Genomic DNA, 25,192 nt, shown 5'->3' with positions numbered 1-25,192 from the left:
TAATTTAGGTTAAATATTTAACACATTTATTAAATATTTAATAATAAATAAGGCTAAACAATTAATAAATGTTGTTCAATACTGGATTCTAGTGCATAAACAAACGTATTGAAACTTATTGTAAAGTCTTATGAGTTATTTAGTATATTGCTATAACAAATGTGCAATGTTAAGTCTTAAAGAATTGTATTATTCCAAACTTTTACAGTACATGTAGACCAACAGATAACAATATCTGAAGGATTAGTGAGGACTTACCATAACTTTCACAAATATCCATGTTCATCTAGCCCTTTTGAAGTGACAGGGTGCCATTTAGCAGTGGGCTTATTGTTGCTATTGCCTGGAAAGGATCATTTAGTTTGGTTAAGCTACTAACTACAGTTAGTATGTTATTAAAGCTTTACTACTGATTAAAAACAAACGTTTGAGGTGAGTAAGATTTTTAAAGACATTAATATTTCTGGCGGTTCATTCAGGGACTACGCCGAAGGAAAATGAATAAAGAATAATATTTCTATTTAGCAAAATGAATACAATTTTTGCAAAAGTGGCAGTAAACTTTTTTAATGTTAGGAAATATTTTTACTGGAAATAAAATTTCGAGAACTTTCTATTCCTCCAAAAAAAAAAAACACTTGAGCAGAAATATGAATCATATATATATTAAATATGAATTTTAAATATGAATCATAGTAAGAAATATTTCTTGAGCACCAAATCAGCATATTGAAATAATTTCTGTAGAATCACATGGCAATGAATTCTACATTCTGCTTTGCTATCACAGGAAAAAAAGAAAAAAAAAGAAGCAAAATCGCAATATTTATATATATATATATTTACAAATCACATGAACTTGTGTTGGTAAGCATATGACACTTCTCAAAAGAGTAAATAAAAACAAATCTTACTGACCCCAAACGTTTGAATGGTCAGTCAATGTCGCTAAAAATCAATAAATAAATGCAGTTCAGCCAAGCTTTACCATACCGGACTCAGGCTTATTTTTGGCACGCTCAGACTGGTTCTCCATGCGGCTGGAGTGTCCCGCATCCCTCCCGTCCTTACCAGCTCCTCTAGGCTCAGGCATGGAGAGGACCAATGGCCTCTGGTGGTGATACTTCAGTCTGTAGGTATCTGTCATGCAATTATCCACAGAGAAATAAGTAGTCAACGCCACTCCAGATCCCGGAGACACTGAAGTAGATGGCTTATCCCAACCCTCGGGCTCGCTGGACACCTGCTCCCCTCTTTCCTGGTCTGAACCCGATTTTGAGCTCACATCGGACGAGCTGGGGCATGTGCCATTGATCTCCATTCTTCTGTGTACTGTACTGCTGTGTGAAGATGATGGAGCACCACGGCCAGACGCTCTGGAAGCTGTTTGAGATGGTTCCTGTAAGATTCTGGGACGGAAAGGTGGAGTCTTTATCTCGATCGGTCGCTGAGCGTGTTTGGAGTGGCTTGCAATCGAGGGTCCTGATTGGATGGCTGATTCTTCCCTTGGGTAACTAGAGCGATTGGGACCTGGTGACTCATGCGGAGCGACTTCACTGGTGCTGGAACGATAAGCACTGTCCTCCTGTTCTGAAAGAGGGTTAGTGAGTTCATCAGAACTGTTACACTCTGAACTGCTGATCTTGCCCAGGCGGCGCAGTAATGGGCTTTCTGGGCTGTGGTGCCACCGCATGGAAACTTCCTGCTGCTCTGCTAGAAGTTCCACACCCGATGGATCTTTCTCTGTGTTGCCTGCTTTCCTGGTACCACAGGATGAGTATCGAAGCTTCCTTCTGTGAAACATGAGCAATCTTATTTAGGTGGTCATTTATTTTATTTTTATCTATATGCGATCAAGCCTGAAATGATTCATACCCTAGGGGTATGAATCATTTCAGGCTTGACTGTAAATTACATATTTTTAGGTGTCCTAAATCAGATACTACATCATTCAAAAGTTGCATGGTTACACTTTACAATAAGGTTTCATTAGTTCAAGTATTTACGAACATGCACTAATAATGAACAATACTTGTACACACTCAAAAACACTCAACAAATCCAACTTGAAAAAAGTTACGATTACTTGTTTTTTTTGTTTTTTTGTTGGTTTGGCAAAAACATAAATAAATAAATGACTGTACAACTATATTTAACACTTTACTTAACCTAAATAAAAAATTCCTTCATTAAGTTAAAAAGATTAGTTTTGTGAGCAAACTTCCTCGCTTGAAAAACATAAAGGTTGCGGTATTTCTATCCCCAACAACAGCGACAAAACTAATTGTAACATCAATGATAACATTAATGTCATTATTATTAACAACAACAACAACAACAACAAGAAATTACTTCAATAATGCTAATGCAATTGGCATCACAGCTGCAGAAAGACTTTTAATGTGAATTTTCATGTCAAATTTACCTAGTTCGCTCTACAAAAAACAAAAAAAATGTGGACTGTTTATTTGTACTGTTATGAATATTTTTTGACATTTTTCCCAACAAAATGAAAATTCAAATACAAATGCCTAAAAAGATCAAACAACAAATCAAACTTTCAAAACAACTACCCAAATGATAAATCAAATGCTCAAACAATCAAATAATAAATTAAAATGCATTCTCAAATGAAAAATCAAATGTATCTGATATTTAATTTTCATAAACAACTCAGTAAAATCCTTTACCAAATGACAAATCAAATGTCCTATAGTTCAAATGGAGGAACCAGTTTCTCCTCCTGATTACACACACACAGCTGGAAGCTCATGATGAACTGATTGCTAGGACTATAAAGACACCTCATTCACACAGACTCTTTGCTGAGTCTTGTTTTTTCCCTGTAAAGCATTAAAGGTAGTTTTCCCTGTTTGTCCTGCCATGTTTTATCCTTGTCTTGTTTACCATTATTGTTGTTTTGCTTCCTGTGCTGTTTTTAATTCTGTGTCTAATAAATGTTTTGTTAACATTTGTCTCTGTTTTAGTTTTGTTGTTGTTGTTTGAACTATGTTTGTTTGTTCTGATAATGTATTTTTATATAACTGTCCATATTATTATTAAAAGTTTTTTTGTTCACTCAACTTCAGACATTTTAGGTCAGTGCAGCTCATGTTTTCACAAGCTGAGTACACAAGAAAAAGAGAAATGAAATAAGGATTTTTTTTGTTCACTCAATGTCAAAATGTTCAGTTGGCAACACTTAAAAGTTTTGTTACAGAGTAGTTCATCTTTCCAGAAAACTAATAATCTCATGTTAACCCAACTAAATGTTTTTTGTATTATTGACAAAATTTTTTAGGAATTTAAGGAAATAAGGAATATGTCTTTTTTATTGTACTGGCAAAATTAATGCTTGTTAACGTTAGTTAATGTGAGTTAACATTAACTAAAAGTGAATAACTTTAATTCTATAAACTAACATTAACAAAGATGAACAAATGTTGTAATAAATGTATTGTCCATTGTTTGTTCACATTAATACATCAACAACTTGCGAAGCATTACAGGTGTTTTTAAGATCACAAATAACAAAACAACTGGAAGCCCCCTCACTATCCCAAGATCGGTTGCACACCAGCGATGAAAGACCCTATTTTGGTCACACTTTACAATAAGTATTACAGCATTTAGTAATTATAGATCAACATTTACTAATGTCTAAATAAAATCCCAAAAAATGTGTTTGTTAACATTAGTTAATGCACTGTGAATTAACAAGAACTAACAATAAACAATTGTTTTTTATTAACTAACATTAACAAAGATGAATTAATAGTGTAATAAATAGATTTTTGATTGCTTGTTCATGTTAGTAAATACATTAACTAGCATTAACTACTAGAACCATATAGTATAGTGGTACCATTCATTTTATTTCAATTATTAAAAAATTGTATTAACACTTTTCAATAAGGTTGTAATATTTAATGTTAGTTAATGGATTTACTAACAAGAACAAACAATAAACAACGCATTTACTACAGTATTTGTTTGTGTTAGATAATGTAAGTATCGTTGTTCATTGTTAGTTCATGTTAACTTATGGGGCACCAACTAATGTTACCAAGCATGAATTTAAATGTTAATGTTAATCAGTTGATCTATGATTAATAAACGCTGTACAAACATTGTTCATAATTAGTTCATGTTAGTAAATACTTTAACTAACATTAACTAATGAAACCTTATTGTAAAGTGTGACCAAATCTTTTATTTTATTTTATATAACCTATGGTACACAAACTTTTGCATGGTGTTACTATAATAATTTCAGCTACATGTATGTTTATGTCTTGTAAAGCATGTGTCAGGGTTCCCACTCTTTCATGGACACCAAATTCAATGACTTTTTAAATCACTAATATTTTGAATCGAGCACTTTTGTAATTCACACCCCCAGCATGTAGCGCCATAAAAGTCCTTCCTGTACTTAACATTTCAATTACACTTATTATTTACATTAAAATGTCATAATAATTATGTTTTGAATGTCATTTTTTTTAAATGTTCACAGTTTTAAAGTCAGTTTTAAAGACAACCGTTTTAAAGTCATGTTCAAAGAACTTTAATACAGTTAGTTATATTTTATACTGGCAATATTCAAATGTGGTTTCTGAAGTATTGATAAAATGCATTATTTTTCACAGTTCATGTATAAGATTGAAATTTAAGATTTTCTAATTAAGAATTTCTTAGTTTTTTCGTTCAGACTTTGAAAGCAGAATAGTACAATTGGTGAAATAACACCATAAACTTTCAAGGACTTTTAAGAACCTATGTTTGTTTTTAAGTACTTTCCAGGCCTTGAATTCAAATGTCTGAAAATCCAGCACTTTCAAGTACACTGTAAAAAATCTAACTTACAAATTGTTAACTCAGTTTATAATTTGTAAGTTAGGTGGACATATTTTTGAGCTCAGAATTGAATTTACTCAAAAACTATTTAACTGCATATTTGGAACTGTTTGTTCAATGAAAGTAAAAAAAATTAAGTGAGGAGACTTTGAATTTTGATTTCTTTATTTGAGCATTTACCACTGTAAAAAATAAAATGTTGAGTTAACTTAAAATTTTCAAGCAACCGGCTGCAAAGAAATTTTGAGTTTATTAATCTTCAGTTGTGCCAAATTATTCCATAAAGTATACTTGACTTAAAACAGCCTTTTCAGTCAATTAAGAAAATAATTTGGCACAACTTCAACTTCAACTTCAAATTCAACTCACAATTCAACTTTTTATTTTTTACAGTGTACTTTCAAGTAGTGTGGGAACCCTGATATGTAAACATCTTTTCTGTAAAATATCTTACTCTGGACAGTATTAAATAAAAAATAGCATGCATTATGTATGATCTATCTTACTTTGTTAATGTAATCCACATTTGAACAGATTTTGCAAATGGTACACAAACTTTCAAGTACAACTGTATTTGATTATATAAAAAATACACTGCCTGGCCCAAAAAAAAAATCACACTTTAATATTTTATTGGACTGCCTTTAGCTGTGAAAATGTGATTTGTGGTCATGGCATTGTTTTAGAAGTCTTTTTGCAATGTCTTCTCTTTTTTCAGTGTTTTTTTTTTACGGTTGAGGTCAATTGGTGGCCAATATATGTGAAGATATGTGAAGTTTGAACATTGAGCCACAGGAATTGCACATCATCATTGACTATAACAATGGCATACATCTTTAAATATGGTTAAGAAAAAAGCACTTTATTTTGATAGTCCATTTGAATATTAGTAGACTGTCTGCTTAATATCTGTTGATACTGCTCCTTCAACAGACATTGAACTGACTATAAAAAACTTTGCAATGCATGTCAACTTACACTAACCAACACCAACAACCCTAACCCCAACCTAACAGTCTACCTATAATCTAATGAGAAATAGTTGGCATGTAGATGCAATCTAACTTAAATTCAACAAATGGACCATCAAAATAAAGGGTGACCCTGCATCATTTAGGGTTACAAATAATTGTTGACCAGCCAAAAACATATTCATCACAGCAATAAAGATCCAATTACATAAGCTTAAAGTTTTGCTTTTTAACCAGCAACTTTTGTTTTTGCCAAAGCAGTACTTTAAGTAGGCCAAGATAAGAATGTTTACACAAGTTGTGAATGCCATTTTGTTTTCAGACAGTTAAAATTGACTTTCAGTACAGTCCAAGTACTTTGTGTAACGTACACATGCAGCCCCCTGACTTGTGATACACTTAAAAAAACGGTGTAGAGGAATGTTAAAGATTTGTCTGCAATTTCATGTTCTATTTTTACTTACACAGTTGAACACCAAATGCAAAAATAAAAATTGCTAAAATATATAATATCACCAAGAGGGACACTTGAAGACACTCATGACTGTGTCAAGTTCAAAGTCTCTTAAATAATGGTAATTTCTACCTTTTGTTTATTCAAAATGTGTACATCAATATATAGTAGTCAACATCTGAACTGGGTTAAAAAAAAATTCCAAAATTGTCCAAAAAAGACAATAATTAATAGGTGTTGTTTAATACTTTTAAGAAAAATATGATGTTGACTACTGCATATTCAAACAAAGTCATCTTTTTAGTGTATTTTAAATTAGACACATACACACACATACTTTTTTGTTAAATGTTAAGCTAATAAAAAAGTTGATTGATTATTACCATTATAGGCTGTTATATATGGAACGTATTTGCATAGATGAAGCCTGTAAATACCTTGAACTTGGACTGCCTTTCATGAGATGTTCTGAGTTCTTTCCCTGAATTTTAGCCAAGTGTTTACCTGAGGGAACACAATACAAGCAAATCATTTCTTTTCTGAGACATAAAACAGCAGACAGTAAAGTCTGAAATGTGGATTTTTGCATCTCTGATATGGCTGTGTAGCCACAGAGGAAAAAAGAACTGCCAAAATCTCCCTAGCTGGATCACAGTGGGCACAGACACACTCACTAGGGCACATCCTACTCACTTATTTATAAATAGACAGACTTTTCATCTCTTTCCTGCCAACCTGCTGAGCTCCATGTGAGAATAAAGTCACAGGATACAACACGTGCTCTAAATCTGAAATGTGGGTTTTAGTAAGCTGATAGAAAACATTTTACAACTCAATGTTTTTTTTCGTTTTCGCTTTCATTGTGCTCCAGTATTTCATTCACTCTCGTAGTCGGTTTGTGCTGTCCTACTGCCACATAAGCTTCTGGAGTTTTTATCCTTACTAAGAAGAGGCTTTAAAATTCCATGACTTCTGGGAAACAACGGAGGTTTGGAAACAGTGCATGGAGAAATACAGATTTGAAATACAGAGATATCAAGGGGCTGATTTTGCGACTGCCTCAAAAAACGTAATCGACCACAGAGCAATTTAAGCATTTTAAAGAATTCATTCTCTCTCTCTCTCTCTCTCTCTCTCTTCTCTAACCCTGTGTACAAATCTAGTACATCATATTTTGGTGGGGCAAAGTGTTTTATATTTTAAGCCGCTTCTGTCTCTTTTTGAGAGTAGGCAAAGCAGATAGTCTGAGTTTTTGGCAAGCGACCATGTGCTGCCATGGAATTAGTGAGAATTACAGTTGCTTAAATTCAGAAAATATTCAAAGACTTGACAAAACTAGATGAGTCAGTCTTTTGGAACAACTCCAAATGTTTGCATCTCTTTTAGGGTTTAATTGAGTTTGGTTCCAAATGCAGACTAAGCACATGCTAACTCATTTTGTGAACATACTAATGTTTCAGTAATAAAAGGGGGATAAAGCAACATGTCTTTCATATTATAACATTTTATGATATCCTCAATGAAATAGGTAACACTTTACAATAACCGCACACTATAAATCATCTAATAAGCATTTGCAAATAGTTAATTTCATTAATTGTTAAGCATTAACGCTACATCAATATATGTAAGCAGTTTATATACAGCTACAAACGCTGTATTCTTGACTTATAAGCACATTTATAATGTGCTTATTAATTGTATTTTCATACTTTGTTAACGATTAATTTAAAGTATTGCATTATTTACAAACTACTTATTTAAGAACAGTTAGTGCTATTTTAAGATCAATCAGAATGCATTAGTAAATGCTTAATAAACTATTTTAATTAACATTTATCTTATTATTCAGGCATATCCTAATAGTTAATTTGTATGTTAATAAATGCTTTATTAAGTCAACTTCATCCAGTTTTGTGACCTAATCTAAAGCGAGGTCTATTTACGCTTTATAAATCCCTTATAAATGACAATTAAACTCAAATAACTCAAATAAAATAACTGTACAGTTTAAACACTGACAAATAATTTGAAACGTTGAATCATAATATTTTGTTAAATTATTATAATGCTGTTGTTTCATCCAATTTTATTTAATTGCATTTATTTCTAATTGCATTTTGACAATAAAAGACAAATATTAATTGTTCATTTGATATTGAGCCTTTAATTGTAATTTATTAGGGAATTACAAAGCATAAATAGTCCTTACTTTAGATTAGGTCACAAAACTGGATGAAGTTGAGTTAATAAAGCATTTATTAACATACATAGTAACCATTACTATATGAATAATCATATATATAAATGTTGTTTTGAATAGTTTATTAATCATTTACTAACTCATTCTGAAAGATTCTAAAAGCCACCAACTACTCTTAAATACAAATGGTTTGTAAATAATGCATTAGTGAATTTAGCAATGAACAATTAATAAGTTATAAAGTATGAAAATACAATCATTAAGCACATCATAAATGTGCTTATAAGTCAATAATACAGTGTTTGTATAGCTGTATTTATGAACTTCATACTAACGTCTATTAATATAGATTTAATGCTTAACAGATAATGAATAAACTATTTGCTAATGCTTAATAGACGATTCATAGTGTGTAGTTATAAAGAGTTGTGTTTTTGTTTTATAATCCTGTCAAAAAAAAAGCAAAAATAAAGATGGAAATGAACAGTATGTTTAGATCTTATGTAAATGTCATAATGAAGCAAGATTTTCCTCTGCACCTTATAACCTATATTACACGAATAACACATTTCACCTCATGTGGAATTCACCTCACAAAGAAACAGTGTTTTAAATGGAACAGGCTTGAATCAGCCTATTAGTTATAATTGTGGGTTTCAAACAAAATGCAATAATTTTAAATTAAAAACAAGTATAATTAAGAAATACGTTAGTTATTTGATATTTTGAAAGTAATTGGGCAGTAATATTTGAAACAATCTGTTTATTTTTATTTAAAAAATACTGAACTGGTCCTGTTTTCATATTTAACTAGGACTTTTCCTTAATTATAAGCTTGCTGCATGAAGAACAGGTGATAATGAACAGGAATATGGGGATATTAGTCATATATATATATTCTTTAAGACAATTAAACTTAAAAAAATATTTTTTACTTAGAAAGCACTAGTAGCCAGCATAGACAGTTTTCTCTTTTATGTTTATGATGTCATACTACCCATAGTAAATATAGACATACACATTGAGGACTATCATAAATAAACATGTACAGCTGGGCAAATAAGGATTTAACACATCAACATTTTTATCAGAAAATGTCATTTCTAAAGTATTGACTTGAATTGTTGACTTGAATTGTTGAATTTTCCCCGGATGTTGGTAACAACCAAAGAAATCCACATATGCAAAGAAAGCAAAACTAATTAGTTTACAAATGAAGTTATGTGTAATAAAATGAAATGACACAGGAAAAAAGTATTGAACACATGAAGAAAAGGAGGTGTAGAAAGGCAGTGAAAGCCCAGACAGCAGCTGAAATCTCTCAGCAGTTAGAAAGCAACCCTCTACACTATCAACAAATTAATTATATACAGTACGTAGCTGCTTCAGTCCAAAATCTACATTACTAGATGTTGATGGAGATGTAACCAAATTGGACATTTTAGCAAGAAAAAGCCAAAAAACAACTCTCTAACTAAATGTATTTATTATTTTTATTTTTTCATCTTTGTATTGTTGTTGTTTTGTTACCGAAACCTTGTTCAATTCCATGTCAACAGCTCCTATAGAAATATTATTTGCAGGAAAAACATGACATGTACAATACTTACTTCCTCTTGTATATAAACATAGTAAATGCAAATTATTCTTACATTTTTCATAAAATGATGACTGGCATGATTATTAATATGATGTGATAATCATGGTACAGATTTATATGCTGCCGTTATGGTCCTGCATTAGCAGTACACCCTGAAAAAACACCAAAGGTGTTCTTTACTTTTGTTCAGACTAATACTTCAGAGTATCATCACTGAATTATTTGTTCTCTTTGTTTGCAACCAATAAAGTACAGAGCTTTTATTTTGGTGGAAAACTGCAAGGAAACTCGTCTTTTTAAAAAGTTTTCTTTTGCTGACAACAACAGATTTAATTCAAATTTGAGAATTTGCTTAGCAGACAATGCCACATTTATACAAATATTATTTATCGGATAATTACACTTAAACATGTCCTGTTTTAGGCATTGTTGGAATTAATAAAATTGTTATTTGGCTAGCAATATTGTTATAAATATTGATGCCCAAGCCTAATAAATATATATAAAAATAAAACACAACTTAGTCTGAATTGATGCCATAAGGCATAATGTCAACACTTACTGTGGTACAGTGGAGAACGCGCTGCCTCCATTTTTGAGTCACCTTGATTATTATGGCCTTGATCCCTGAGGGAATACACCACTGAATCAAGAGCAAGTAACTCAAAGGATAAATAACATCCACATCATCACTTTGTTTCTCCTACCTGAGCTGCTGTGCGTCTTGACTGAGCCTCAGCTCTTTGCCGGTGAAGTTCTCAACCCCAGGTGAGTCAGGATTGGTGGAGCCGCTGCTCAGCCTATCACTGCTCTCGTATCCTGACTCTGTCCTCTGGATCATCCAGTTATCACTTCGCTGTGCTACATTTGCTCCACCTTTAGGCCTGGTCACCATCATCTGTCGCTGAGACTCCTGGGAGCTTTGACTTTCAGTCTCCAGCCGTGAGTCATCTTCATAAATAGTCATCAGGCCTTTCTGTTTTTCCTTTATCAGCCCCCTTTCATGGCCGAAGCGACGCACACATCGAGGGCTTCCACGCTGCTGCTGCTGTTGCTGCTGCTGGCGTCGCTCAAGTTCGCTCAGCACACTGTCTACATTCAGGACTTCCCGTACTGGTCTCCACGAGGGCTTGGACTTGCCACGCTCAGTCGGATTTGTGGAGCCACGATGGCAAAGCGATGACGAATCAGTGTGACGACTGACTCCAGATGCCATTCCCTGGTTTGAGCGAGACTCCTGGGGTGATACACGAGGATGAACAGAAGAGTGCTCAGTTCGAGAAACTCGTGAGGGCAAAGTTCGCGGCCTCTGCTCACAATGAAACCTTGGGCCATTCTCAGGTGGAGAAGATGAGCGTGGATATGTCATATCTGAAATAAAACATCATTTTCATTAGTAAGCAAGCATTTTAAAGGGTCATGAAACCCCTTTCTTTCAATTTAAGTCTACCTCAGAATAAAAAAGAAAATGCTTCATGATGGGGAGCACTGCAGGGGAAAAAAGCAGGGGGGAAAGGGGGAACAAACAACTGTCAGCTGGCTCGCAAAATAAGAGAAAAACTGTAAGGAGAGATACTATTATAGTTTACAAAGTTAAAACGCAAAGAAATAAACAGTAAGTAATTTAATGCCCTGCTACATATGTTAGTCGTACATTCGTACATTTACATTTCTCTCCTGCTGAAACCCCAGGTCTGAATGCAGACACAGTGGAGCAGTGCAGGTCTTTTACCCTGTCTATTCCAACCATTTACCCTGCTGGTAATCCAGAGCATTTTAAACATAGGCAAACTTAGCAGCACGGATATAGGCGATGTGTCTGAATAGTAACAAATTCAATTGATAAAAGACAAAGTCTGCCATTCTCCAATTCTCGTACAGCTCTTTCGACAAAATCGCCTGCTGCAAACCAACCGCTTTGCTGTATCGGCCCTTACAGCATCGGTAGGGAAAAACATGCAACAAACCCTGTGGATCATGGAAACTAACATATACGACCCTTCATGAATGGCTAAATACTGCGTGCCGTACGCGGACACGGTATCAGAGATTGGCAGGTCTGCCTTGTCCTCGGAATGGACGTGCTGTCACATAAATAATTAAGAAGCAGGGTCTTCTTATAGGATAAGAAAACTAAGCTACGAATAATAATGAGAAACCGACACGTCATCACTGGACAGGTAGATCGGCGGTGCATCACCGATTTCGATACTGCCCCAAAATAGTTTTAAACCCGGAAGATGAAATTAGCTGACAAAAGCTCAAAAATATCAAGTTTTCCCCACAATTAAAGCTGACAGGTGCTAATGTTGTCTTAACTGATGCTCAACACACACAAATCTGGTAAAGTATCAAAAAAAAAAGAACTTGAGGTTTCTTGAACCTTTAAAGGATTCTATAGAAATGCACGCTGTGAAAAGAACCGCCTCTGGATCGTGCATTTAAAATCCTTTAATTTTAAGCTATTGATTAACTCGCTTAATCTATAGTCATTCGTTATGAGTTATGGACAAGTTTATGGACAAGTTATGGACTAAGTTGAAACAAATTTTGCTATTTGCAGTGGAATATTTGACAGAACTTTTGTCAACTATGAGCCGCATTAAATCAGCAATCAAAAGCAGACAATTTGTGGTGAAAATGTTGTTTTGAAAGACATGATTCAAGTACATTTGTTTTTGCTATCAGAAAATGATGTGTGTTTGCTAGCAGAATGTCGCTAGGCAACAGACCCACTGGAAAAGGCATGATGAAATGCATGGTCTATTTGACCGTTATGGCCATTCAGTTAGTTTTACAGGGTATACACACATATCAGGAAATACACACATTTGCAGGCTGATCTGATGATAATTAGGAGTTGGTGACCTAAGAAGCTCAATAATGGAACAAATATCAGTAAACTGACTGAGCAAACCTTATATAAATATGCAAACCTTATATAAATTCAAAAATTCATCAATATTCTCTCTTAAAAAAGAGAAATTAAAGTGCATGTGCAAAAAGGTTACCTAAATTGTGTCCTGTAAATGTATGAATGTTATAAATAGCAATTACAAATACATTCATACTTGACAAAAAGAATTATGTACAATATGCCAATAATGAGTTAAGATATGTTTTAATGGTGTAACAAACATTAGAGCACTCAAAAAATTTTTTTTTTGCTTGTTCAAACTACTTATTTAAAATAAGCTGAATCAACACCATTCTTGAGACTTCATTAGGACAACTTAATTTTTTTATGTCTAACACGGGGAGAACATGCAAATTCCACACAGAAATGCCAACTGACCCAGCCAGGGCTCGAACCAGCAACTTTCTTGCTGTGAGGCGATTGTGCTACCCACTATGCTTATGTCAAGAATACATTGTTTGTAGCTGTATTTATAAACTGCTTACTAACGTCTAATAATGTAAAGTTAATGCTTAACAGATAATGTATTACTATTTGCTAATGCTTAATAGATGATTCATTGTGTGTAGTTATTATAAAGTGCTACCATCGTCAAATATAAATTGTGTCGAAAAGTGAAACATCTACACATACAAATGTAATAAGGTCAAATTATTTTCCATGCAATTTCAGTGCTTTACTCTGTGACTACAGTAATATAGTTTTGTGCTGGCCCTAAATCTAGACCTGAAGTTTTCATATTTTGTGGCCACTGCAAAGCAAAAATATAAAAAAGTAAAATAACTAAATAAAATCACAAGTTCATGTCTTACAAGTAATTAAAAAAATGGACTAGATAAAAAAGATAATAAATGTCAGATCAGATAGATGTTTGCATATGTTTATATTTTACTATCTGAATGCTTGGTCACAATAGACGTACTGTAGATGTCATATTAGATGTCTAATAAATTAAATGATTTATTATTGATTTTAGATTATAAATAATGTAATATTTTTTAATATAAAAGGTTATTTTTAAATTATGTAATGTAATTATGATAGTTGCATCTTTTTTCCTAACTTAAAAAAGAAAATTAGTTAACGCTACTTAACTAATAATAAGCAATACATCCGCAACAGTATTTAAATCTATTTTATTGTTTTTTATGAAAGATCTTGTTTAACTAACGTGGTTAACTAATGATACCAAATGTCATCTTTTACCAAAAACAAAACTATGTGAAATCTAGTGGTTACACTGATGCACTTTAGCATTAATTTTAAGTCTCTTTAAACAGGTGTATGCTATCTGCAGCCTGTTTAATGGAACAGATGGTTTGCTGTTATGTTGGAGGTTTGCCAAAACTCCTGTGTGTAAGTTGCCCTTAGATGCTCCGTCTGCTAGAACGAGACCAGAAGAAGACCAGAAGTTCAATCACCATGGACATGTTGCCTCTTTCATGTTTTCAAACACACACAAAAAAGTATCTCCAAACTGTCAAATAAACAGTTGGTGACTCGTAAACCAAAGGAGAATTCATTTATTGACATGAAAACAGGTATTTTCTTTTTCTGTTTTATCACTGTATTTTTTTTAAATACACGACTACGGATACAATGTGTAAGTTCATTGACAGAATAATTTGATTTAGTACCAGTATACTAACAAAATTTCCATTGATTTGGATTGAATTTTAATTTGATTTGGTATCATTAACCTAACACTAGCAAAAGACACCATTTACAGTGAATGTGCTTACGTTGTTTTAAATGTAAAAGTAATTTCATATAAATAAAGCAACTCTTAATAAAGCAATTTAAAAAGCAACTCTGATAACAAGAATGCTCTATTTGGGTTCTTAATCAGTTTATTTATTAGTTGACTGTGTCCTCTGTGGACTCAATAGTGATTATTAGGATCTACTTTTAAAAAATATGATATTAAGCTGATACCTTTGAAATATCTGTTTTGATCATTATTCTACAGTTTTGCATATACAAAATTATTATTATTATATACAAAATTGAAATTACATTTATTTGGATTATTTTTCAAATATGTCCCAGGTGATGTCTAACAGAGCAAGGGCATTTTTCACAATATTTCCTATTATATTTTTCTTCTGGAGAAAGCTGTATTTCTTTTAGTTTGGCTGGAATTTTAAAAATCTATTTAAACAAGAACTGCTAAGGTCAAAATCATTAGCCCCCTTAAGAATAAGTACCTGTCCATTTTTGCATCTGTTGCTATGAATTTGAGTCAGTGTCAATATTCAGTTTAGTGTATATATTAACACTGACTCAAATTCATACTGTAGCAACAGATGCATAAATGTGCAGGCTGAAAAAAATAATCATATGAAACCTTATTTCAGAGACAGGAAGCAGCAAAAAAAGCAACTAGGAAAAAAAACTCTAAAAACGGCTTATGTCAAAAGGGCTCGAGCGCTCATGAAAAGGTTTAGCAATTCTGTTTTGGCCTGTGAATGATGCTTATTACCAGTGGAAACCGTATTACATGTGCAGCACACAAATCTCCATGAACTGCAAACTGCAAAAGCTTCTTTGTGAAAATAGATAAGTGCAGCATGGTCTACTAGTCCAACACTATAAAATAATTTAATATTTTTTAAATACAACCCCAGTAATACAACCCTAAATCAGAAACAGTTGGGATAGTATGGAAAACGCAAATAAAAAAGAAAGTAGTGATTGCTAAATTTACTTTGACTTGTATTTCATTGCAGATAATATAACAAACATTATTTTATGTGTTCCTCGTGATTTTTATTTTTGTTTTTTTGTTTTTTAATAAATTTAAAACATATTTTAATTTTGCAACACATTTACAAAAAAGTTTGGGACAGGAGCAATGTAGGGCTAATAATCAGGTAAATTGGTTAACAATGAGGTGATTGGTAACAGGTGATGTCAACAGACGATTGTAATTATGATTTGGTACAAAAGCAGCATCCAAGAAAGGTCTAGTCCTTTAGGAGCAATGATAAGCCGAAGATCGCCAGTTTGCCAACAATTACATGGAAAAATTACTCAAATTGTTTAAAAATAATGTTCCTCAAAGAAAGACATTTTGTTATTTCACCTTCAACAGTACAAAACATAATTAAAAGATTTAAGGAATCTGGAGGAATTTCAGTGCGTAAAGGGCAAGGGCGCGAGCCTAAGCTGAACTATCATGATCTTCGATCCCTCAGGTGGAGCTGCATCAAGAATCGCCATTCTTCTATAAGCGATATCACCACATGGGCTCAGGACTACTTTGGCAAACCTTTGTCAAGTACTACAATATGTAGTTACATCTACAAATGCCAGATAATACTGTACTGTGCCAAAAGGAAGCCCTATGTTGACAGTGTTGTTGACTTCTCTGTGCTGTGAGGCATCTGGGATGGACCATCACACAGTGGAAACATGTACTGTGGTCAGATGAATCAGTATTTCAGGTATTTTTTAGGGAGAAATGGATGATGTGCACTCCGGAACGAAGAAAGAAGAAAAGGATCATCCAGACTGTTACCAGCAACAAGTCTAAAAACCAGGGGCTGTCATGGTATGGAGTTGTATCAGTGGTTACTTGCACTTCTGTGATGGCACCATTAATGTTAAAATGTACATAGAGATTTTGGAGCATAATATGCTGCCCTCAAGAAGACATCTTTTCCAGGGACACCCATGCATATTTCAACAAGACAATGCAAAACCACATTCTGCACACATTTCAAAGTCCTTGCTGTGGGGGAAGAGGATACAGGTAGTTGACTGGCCTGCCTGCAGTCCCAACGTATCTTTAATGGAGAATGTGTACGAACAAAGACAACATACTGTTGCCCACCTTAAGTGTGACCTTGTTTGCAGGAAGAATGGGACAAAATTACACCTGAAACACTTCATCACTTCGTGTCTTCAGTCCCTAAACACTTTTTAAGTGTTGTGACAAGGAATGGCTATATTACAAAGTGGAATACTGTTCCTATTTTTTATGTGTTGCAAGAACCAAAATTGGAATTTATTTAGGAAAAAAACAATGACAATCATGAGGAACACATAAAATAATGTTTGTATAGTCTGCAATAAAATACAACTCAAAGTAAATTTAGAAATCATTTCTTTCTTTTTAATTTGCGTTTTCCATACTGTCGTAACTTCTGATTTGGGGTTAATTTGGGGTTGTAATAAAGCATCAACCGTTATACTGTGTAAATTATTATCAGAACTGTATTATGTTTTGTGCAATTACTCATATACCTCTTTATCAATTTGCACCTTTCATTGACATACCTTTGTGTTGGAGAGAGTCTGATCTTCGGTAGCTTCTTTCACTGTCTTTCCTCTGTCCACCACCTCCTCTGTGAGACAAGTCTCTGGAAGACTCTCGGAATCTGCTGGGACTTTCTGGAAGCACTTTAACTGGGAAGTAAAAAAGAAGAACTTTGTGTAAATATCTCCCAGAGATGGGTTGCGGCTGGAAGGGCATACGCTGCATAAAAACGTGCTGGATAAGTTGGCGGTTCATTCCGCTGTGGCGACCCCGGAATAATAAAGGGACTAAGCCAAAAAGAAAATGAATGAATGAACTTTGTGTAAACAAAAAAGTTTTTATAAGACGTTCTATAATATATAATACAGTTTCTATCAATTAGGGTTAGGGTTCACGCAAACTGAAAATTACCGTTTTATTTACTCTCTATGATGTGGTTATAAATTTTTGTGAGTTTATTTCTTCTGTTGAAAACAATGAATTACCCAGTGACCCATTGACTTCAATTGTAGGGAAATAAATAATATGAATGTCAATGGGTGCCAGATACCAACATTCTTCAAAATATCCTCTTTTGTATTCATCAGAAAAGAGAAACACATAGGTTTTGAATGATGATAGTTTTACATTGTTGGTTGAACTATCTCAATTTATTTTGGAAAAACTTTTCTGATTTTCACTTTGCACAGCTCCAATTGTAAACATTAGTTAATTAAACTAATCTAGGATAAATAATGATGACAAAATTATTTTCATGAAGATTTTAGTTTGCAAATCATAGTCAGAAACAACAGCTGCATCCAAAATGGCAAAAAAATCTATTATGTCTGTTTGTGAATATTCTTTGGAAAAGACGCACAACAAGAAAATTTGATAAGCCTATTAGACAGATTATTCAAATATTGTGTTAACTATGACTAAGTATCCTCTAAGCCTTTGCATAAATTGACAAACTATTAATGATGACTTACGCCGGCTGGTTGAAGACTGCATTGGTGTTTTGTGAGATCCCTGATTTGTTCGTTGGGAACCAGCACTCGCATCTCTCACACTGTCCAGTTTTTTACAGCCTGACAGATGAGTGTCTGTCAAAGAAATAGAGACAGAGAAATCACAGGGGTAAATCCATATTCACCAAAACCTTTTTGTAATGTATACTTGTATAACACTCAGCCATTAAAATTAGAATTAATTGTTTAATTTTCAAAAAGATTTTTTGAAATAGTTGCAAATTTATTACAAATAAAAATGAATAATCACATGTACATCATGATACACAGCCTTTGCTCAATACTTTGTTGATGCACCTTTGGCAGCAATTACAGCCTCAAGTCTTTTTGAATATGATGCCACAAGCTTGGAATTTTTGCCTAGTCCTCTTTGCAGTACCTCTCAAGCTCTATCAGGCAGGATGGGAAGCGATGGTGTACAGTCATTTTCAGATCTCTCCGGAGATGTTCAATAGGATTTGGGTCTGGGCTCTAGCTGAGCCACTCAAGGACATTCACCAAGTTGTTGTGTAGCCACTCCATTGTTATTTTGGCAGTGTGCTTTGGGTCATTATCCTGCTGGAAGATGAATCAAGAGCACTCTAAAGCAGGTTTTCATTCAGGATGTGTCTGTACATTGCTGCATTCATCTTTTCCTCTATCATGACCAGTCTTCCAGTTCCTGTTGCTGAAAAACATCCCCACAGCATGATGCTGCCACCATCATACTTCACTGTAGGGATGGTATTAGCCTGGTGATGAGTGGTGCCTGGTTTTCTCCACATGTAACGCCTGGCATTCACTCCAAAGAGTTGAATTTTAGTCTCATCAGACCAGAGAATTTTGTTTCTTATGCTCTTTTGGCAAATTGTAGGCAGAAAGTGGCTTCCGTCTGGCCACTCTACCATACAGGTCTGATTGGTGGATTGCTGTACAGATGGTTGTCCTTCTGTAAGGTTCTCCTCTCTCCACAGAAGAACGCTGGAGCTCAGACAGAGTGACCATCGGGCTATTGATCACCTTCCTGACTAAGGCTCTTCTTACCCGATCACTCAGCTTAGATGGCCGGCCAGCTCTAGGAAGAGTCCTGGTGGTTCCAAACATCTTCCACTTACAGATGATGGAGGCCACTGTGGTCATTGGAACTTTCAGAGCAGCAGAAATTTTTCTGTAACCTTCCCCAGCCTTGTGCCTCAAAGCAATCCTGTCTCAGAGGTCTACCGACAATTTCTTTGTCTTCATGCTTGGTTTGTGCTTTTACATGCACTGTCAACCCTGGGGCCTTATATAGACAGTTGTATGCCTTTTCAAATCATGTCCAATCAGCTGCTGAAATATCTCAAGAATGATCAGTGGAAACAGAATGTACCTGAGCTCAATTTAGAGCTTAACGGCAAAGGCTGTGAATACTTATGTACATGTGATTTTTCAGGTTTTTTATTTTTAATAAATTTGCAATAATTAAAAAAAATCTTTTTTTTTACATTGTGATTATGGGGTATTGTGTTTAGAATTTTGAGGAAATAAATGAATTTAATCCATTTTGGAATAAGGTTGTAACATTACAAAATGTGGAAAAAGTGAAGCGCCATGAATACTTTCCGCATGCTCTGTGTGTGGCAGTATTGTGTGAATATAGCTCATGTAGGTAAACATTTATTCATTCTATTTTTTTTTCTATTTTTGTCTGCAAAAACACTTTGATTGACATTCTCCACATGTACATGTCATCAGTGGAGAAAACTCCTGCCCATTTGTGATGATCTCTCCCTCATTAGCATAAACAGCCATTTTCACTGTACCTGCTAGCTAGATAATGTCATGATATTCAGAGAGATATTACAAATGTGGAGTTTTAGGAAGGAGTTAAATTCATTAGAATTTTAAAGTCACAATTTGGATCAAAGCCTAAAAGGAGCAGTTTCAAAGAGTTCTAAAAATTATTTGTTGGGTATTTTGAGATGAAACTTCACATACACACTCTAGAGACATCAGAGACTTATTTTACATCTTGTAAAAGAGGCATAATAGGAAACGTTTACATTTAAATCTGAGCGTAATTAAATGTGAGAACATATTACATAAATATACATACCTATAATAAGCTGACAGAAAGCAAGTTGATGAGTTTACATGCAAAACTAAATTTGTGTAACCTAAAAGGCAAAATCTAGCTGTAACAATATACTAATGCTTTCTATGCACTTTGAACCCCAACTAACGATCTACAAGTGTCCAGCAGTTGATACCACAAACTAAGCTTGTGTAGCATTGATCTTGTGTATCTTCTCATCAGTGACACGCAGTCAAAACAGTCTCTCGATCCCTGTGTGTAATGATTTTGTGTCTTCTAGGATACTTTTAGTATCCTTTTTTAAAGTGCAAGGCGCAAAAGCATTAAAGGCATGTCTGAATCTACTTTTACTATTTTAAGGACGGAAAAATATGCTTTGTGCCGCAGCGCATGGTCTAACAGGGTTGTGCTTATTCTCTTAATGAGTTGTTGGTGTGTTCTGAGCATAATGTGCATTAAACCAATCAAAGACTCATACCCCGTTCCCTTTAAGAGTCAGCTGTGTTGCACCATAGCGCATTTGCTATTTTTCTGGCAGACTTTGTAAGTGGAAAAACTAGCGAGTTAAACTGAGCATCTACAGTGTGAGGATAAATAATGAAACTCCTCCATTAGACTTCTTTACTTTCTCTTTAATTTACCGTTATTCTTTACTTAACTCATTTACTTTCGTGGATAAGGAAAGTATTGTACTCACTCCGCTGAAGAATAGCCTACATATTTAATTTCATTTGTTAAGCACAAAGATTTGTTTAAAAATTATTTCTAAACTCAGTTCTAATTTACAGCAAATGAATAAATGAACAAAAATGAACTGAACAAAAAAACTGAGTTATATCAAAATATATATATCAAATCGTCCTATTCTTATGCCCCATTTGGTGATGCACACAACTCCACAACCTGGCAGGTGGAAAAATCTAAACTTGTTTTTATTAAAACATATATAAAAATGCATAAATTAAATAATACTCATTAGACAAATGCAAATTGTCATGAATAAACTGAAAAAAGGACATGAAGAAGGCATAGATGCACCAGGCATTGAATCCAGCTTGCAGTAAGCTATAAGCTATATACTTGTATATCTTATATCATAAAGTGCTCTGTGATGCAAGTGACAGCATTCTGGATTTTGGCTTTTACTTGTACGGTGGCTCTGGACTGCCAAAACACATCCCAAAACATAGATGCAAAAATGGGAAAAATCATACCAGATTCAATTTTCTTTATGACAGACAAAAGTTATGGAGGCAGTGTGTAAATGTGATTGACACAATGTGAGGTTGAGTTTACTTTTTACCGTGCAAAATTTTGGATGAAAATTTCAGACTCACTGTGCAATGACTTTAAAGTACACATTTTTAACTACTAAACTACTCTTTTTCGACAGTTTTTCTCAGTTGCTTTGGTGCATTTATCACAACACTATTTACATTTGCACAACAGTTAATGCATTTCTCAAAACAATTAGTTCAAACTGTAAAACCTAGTTGATAACCTGCAAAAGCGTGTAACTTGCACAAAATGGATAGATCATTCCTCAAAAGTATTTATGCCAATGAAAGTGTCAGTGTGATCAAGATGAAAAGTCCTGACACCATTGTTTATGAACAAGATATTCAAATGGCTTTGTCATGTTTTCATTATGACAGATTACTTGTATTTTTCAATATTTTTTTGCAAAAAAAGTCAGGTTTCGGTAACACTTCCTGAAAATGCTCAAGACTGCACTGTATACTATTTGCACAGCCATTTGAAAACTACAGTAAAGTTAGACATCACAACATTTAGTGTGGTATCTGAGTTCAAGACACTGAATATGTATGTTTCACATTTTTACTGCATATGATTTTTGTGATACAAATTTATTCACAGCTCTGTGCAAAAGAATTAACACACCCTTATTTACAACAAACATAAACTCCCATTGGGTAGAGCTGTGCACAACTGTAAACAATATTGCAGTAAATATTGGAACTGAACCTACAACATACATACTGTAGGTCTGTAAATCATTCATGAAATTCTTCAATTCAAAAGACATTTTGAGTAAAAAGAAGATTTACATTTTTTTATATAAAATTTGCTTGACAGATATTGACAACTAGTTCAAAATTTTTGTATGTAATGACTCAAGTAATGAAATGAGGACTATTAGTTTTATATGGAATGACTGACATGACATAAGCGAATGATAATGTTATAAAACAGCAGAGAGTTGTATGAAAGCAATTGATGCATGGCCAAAAGCATTTGCAATGTGTTGAAAGGAATGAGAAACTGCTACTATGATGTGCACAAATGACTAATTGTTTTGAGAAATGCATTAACTTTTGTGGAAATGTAAATAGTGTTGTGAGAAATTCACCAAAGTGACTGAAAAAACTGTAATATACTATCATAAAGTACAATACCTGAGAAAAACTAATCAAATACAGTAATTTAAGTATTTGTAATTAGCTATTAACACTGGTAATAGAATGAATATAGCTAATATACTACATTTGAATAGCATCTATCAGTAATATTGCCACAGACTGCCTCATTTTTATGCTGTGTTGTATTTGCAGAGAAAGACCTTTCCAAACTGACTCAGCATCTCATCCAGAGGACACTGAGTTAAATAATTAAATAAGCCAATGCAGTCTGTATCTTAACAAACAGCGTTGCACCGACTAAACTACATTACATCTCTGCTGTGTCTGCAAACTCATGCTGTGAGGGAGAGAGAGAGGCCAAACTTGCTTATTATGTGCTTATGTAGGACACGCAGTGAGCCGCCCCAGATGTTTGAAGAGGGGAAAAAACAAGCACATGGATTACTGCATTCCCCACAGATGAAGAGCGACTGTACACACACAAATACTGTAATAAATCAAACAAATAGGGAATCATAATACTGTTACACCACCAAAACAAAACAACAGAAAATTCACTGGATTTAAATCGCCATCAATCATAACATAATCTAACGTTAAGGGAAAGATAGAAATATTACAAACAAACGAACAAAAAAGCTGAAGAGTACCATGAAATGTTTATTATGTAACCTGACCCTAAAAATGCAGACAATCAGAAAGACAATCAGAAAGACAGAAAGACAGACAGACAGACAGACAGACAGACAGACAGACAGACAGACAGACAGACAGATAGATAGATAGATAGATAGATAGATAGATAGATAGATAGATAGATAGATAGATAGATAGATAGATAGATAGATAGATAGATAGATAGATAGATAGATAGATAGATAGATAGATAGATAGATAGATAGATAGATAGATAGATAGATAGGTACTGTAGGTAGACAGACAGACAGACAGACCAGACAGACAGATAGATAGATATCTTATGTAACCTGACCCTAAAAATGCAGACAATCAGATAGATAGACAGACAGACAGACAGACAGACAGACAGACAGACAGACAGACAGACAGACAGACAGACAGACAGACAGACAGACAGACAGACAGACAGACAGACAGACAGACAGACAGACAGACAGACAGACAGACAGACAGATAGATAGATAGATAGATAGATAGATAGATAGATAGATAGATAGATAGATAGATAGATAGATAGATAGATAGATAGATAGATAGATAGATAGGTACTGTAGGTAGACAGACAGACAGACAGACCAGACAGACAGATAGATAGATATCTTATGTAACCTGACCCTAAAAATGCAGATAATCAGATAGATAGACAGACAGACAGACAGACAGACAGACAGACAGACAGACAGACAGACAGATAGATAGATAGATAGATAGATAGATAGATAGATAGATAGATAGATAGATAGATAGATAGATAGATAGATAGATAGATAGATAGATAGATAGATAGATAGATAGATAGATAGATAGATAGATAGATAGATACTGTAGGTAGATAGACAGACAGACAGACAGACAGACAGATAGATAGATAGATAGATAGATAGATAGATAGATAGATAGATAGATAGATAGATAGATAGATAGATAGATAGATAGATAGATAGATAGATAGATAGATAGATAGATAGATAGATAGATAGATAGATAGATAGATACTGTAGGTAGATACAGTATAAAGACAGACAGACAGACAGACAGACAGACAGATAGACAGACAGATAGACAGATAGATAGATAGATAGATAGATAGATAGATAGATAGATAGATAGATAGATAGATAGATAGATAGATAGATAGATAGATAGATAGATAGATAGATAGATAGATAGATAGATAGATAGATCTTTCTTATTTGGTCTGATGTTCTTCTAGTCACTACTGAACAAAACATTCTTTTGAAAGCCAAACTTTCATAAGAACTACACCATGGAGCTGTGACCACATCACAACATTGATGAAATCATGGCACTGTGAGCAGTCTATCACTAGCGGGAGAGCATCTGTGTTCTGCTCAGCAGAAGTGTTGCCAGCTCAGTCTAAAGTACAGAGCTCAGCAGAGACTACAAGAACAAGCTGGCGCAGATCCCACATTAAACATCCTTCCAAAAGCACCAGAGGAACAAATCCAGGAAACACATTAAGACCTTTCAAAGTCAACAAAAAACTGAGCAGATACACATAAAGGTCCAACGGTGGAGGGAAGTTATCTAGTGGATAAATTGCTGCTGCATAACAGCAATAGTAACTAATAAACAGCACGACACTGCTCTGTGCTCTGTACACATACACATACAAGTAAAGATTCTCTTCTTTGCACAACTACTGACAAACATCAAATAAAGGAAATTCACAAGAAAAAGAAAAGGAAAACAAGCGCTACTTACAGATATTCATATGAAAATAAGAATGCTTTCCCATTCCAATAGGACTCTGTGAGAATGACAG

The 25,192-nt window shown here is 34.1% G+C and overlaps 1 protein-coding gene across 1 annotated transcript in view; it reads right to left on the bottom strand.

Annotated features, from left to right (window-relative positions):
• Window positions 1–25,192, bottom strand: part of usp53b (ubiquitin specific peptidase 53b) — a 50,927-nt gene that overhangs the window by 1,212 nt on the left and 24,523 nt on the right. The window contains exons 11-17 of the mRNA XM_056459395.1: window positions 18,235–18,348; window positions 17,284–17,412; window positions 10,793–11,456; window positions 10,648–10,712; window positions 6,720–6,786; window positions 994–1,793; window positions 259–343 (exon numbers count right to left, since the gene is read on the bottom strand). Coding sequence (XP_056315370.1) covers window positions 267–343; window positions 994–1,793; window positions 6,720–6,786; window positions 10,648–10,712; window positions 10,793–11,456; window positions 17,284–17,412; window positions 18,235–18,348 — 1,916 coding nt within the window. The 3' untranslated portion in view covers window positions 259–266. The remainder of the gene's footprint in view (window positions 1–258; window positions 344–993; window positions 1,794–6,719; window positions 6,787–10,647; window positions 10,713–10,792; window positions 11,457–17,283; window positions 17,413–18,234; window positions 18,349–25,192) is intronic.

Source organism: Danio aesculapii, chromosome 1 (genome assembly GCF_903798145.1).
Source record: "Danio aesculapii chromosome 1, fDanAes4.1, whole genome shotgun sequence".
Taxonomy (NCBI): domain Eukaryota; kingdom Metazoa; phylum Chordata; class Actinopteri; order Cypriniformes; family Danionidae; genus Danio; species Danio aesculapii.
This window is presented reverse-complemented; position numbering and strand designations above follow the sequence as displayed.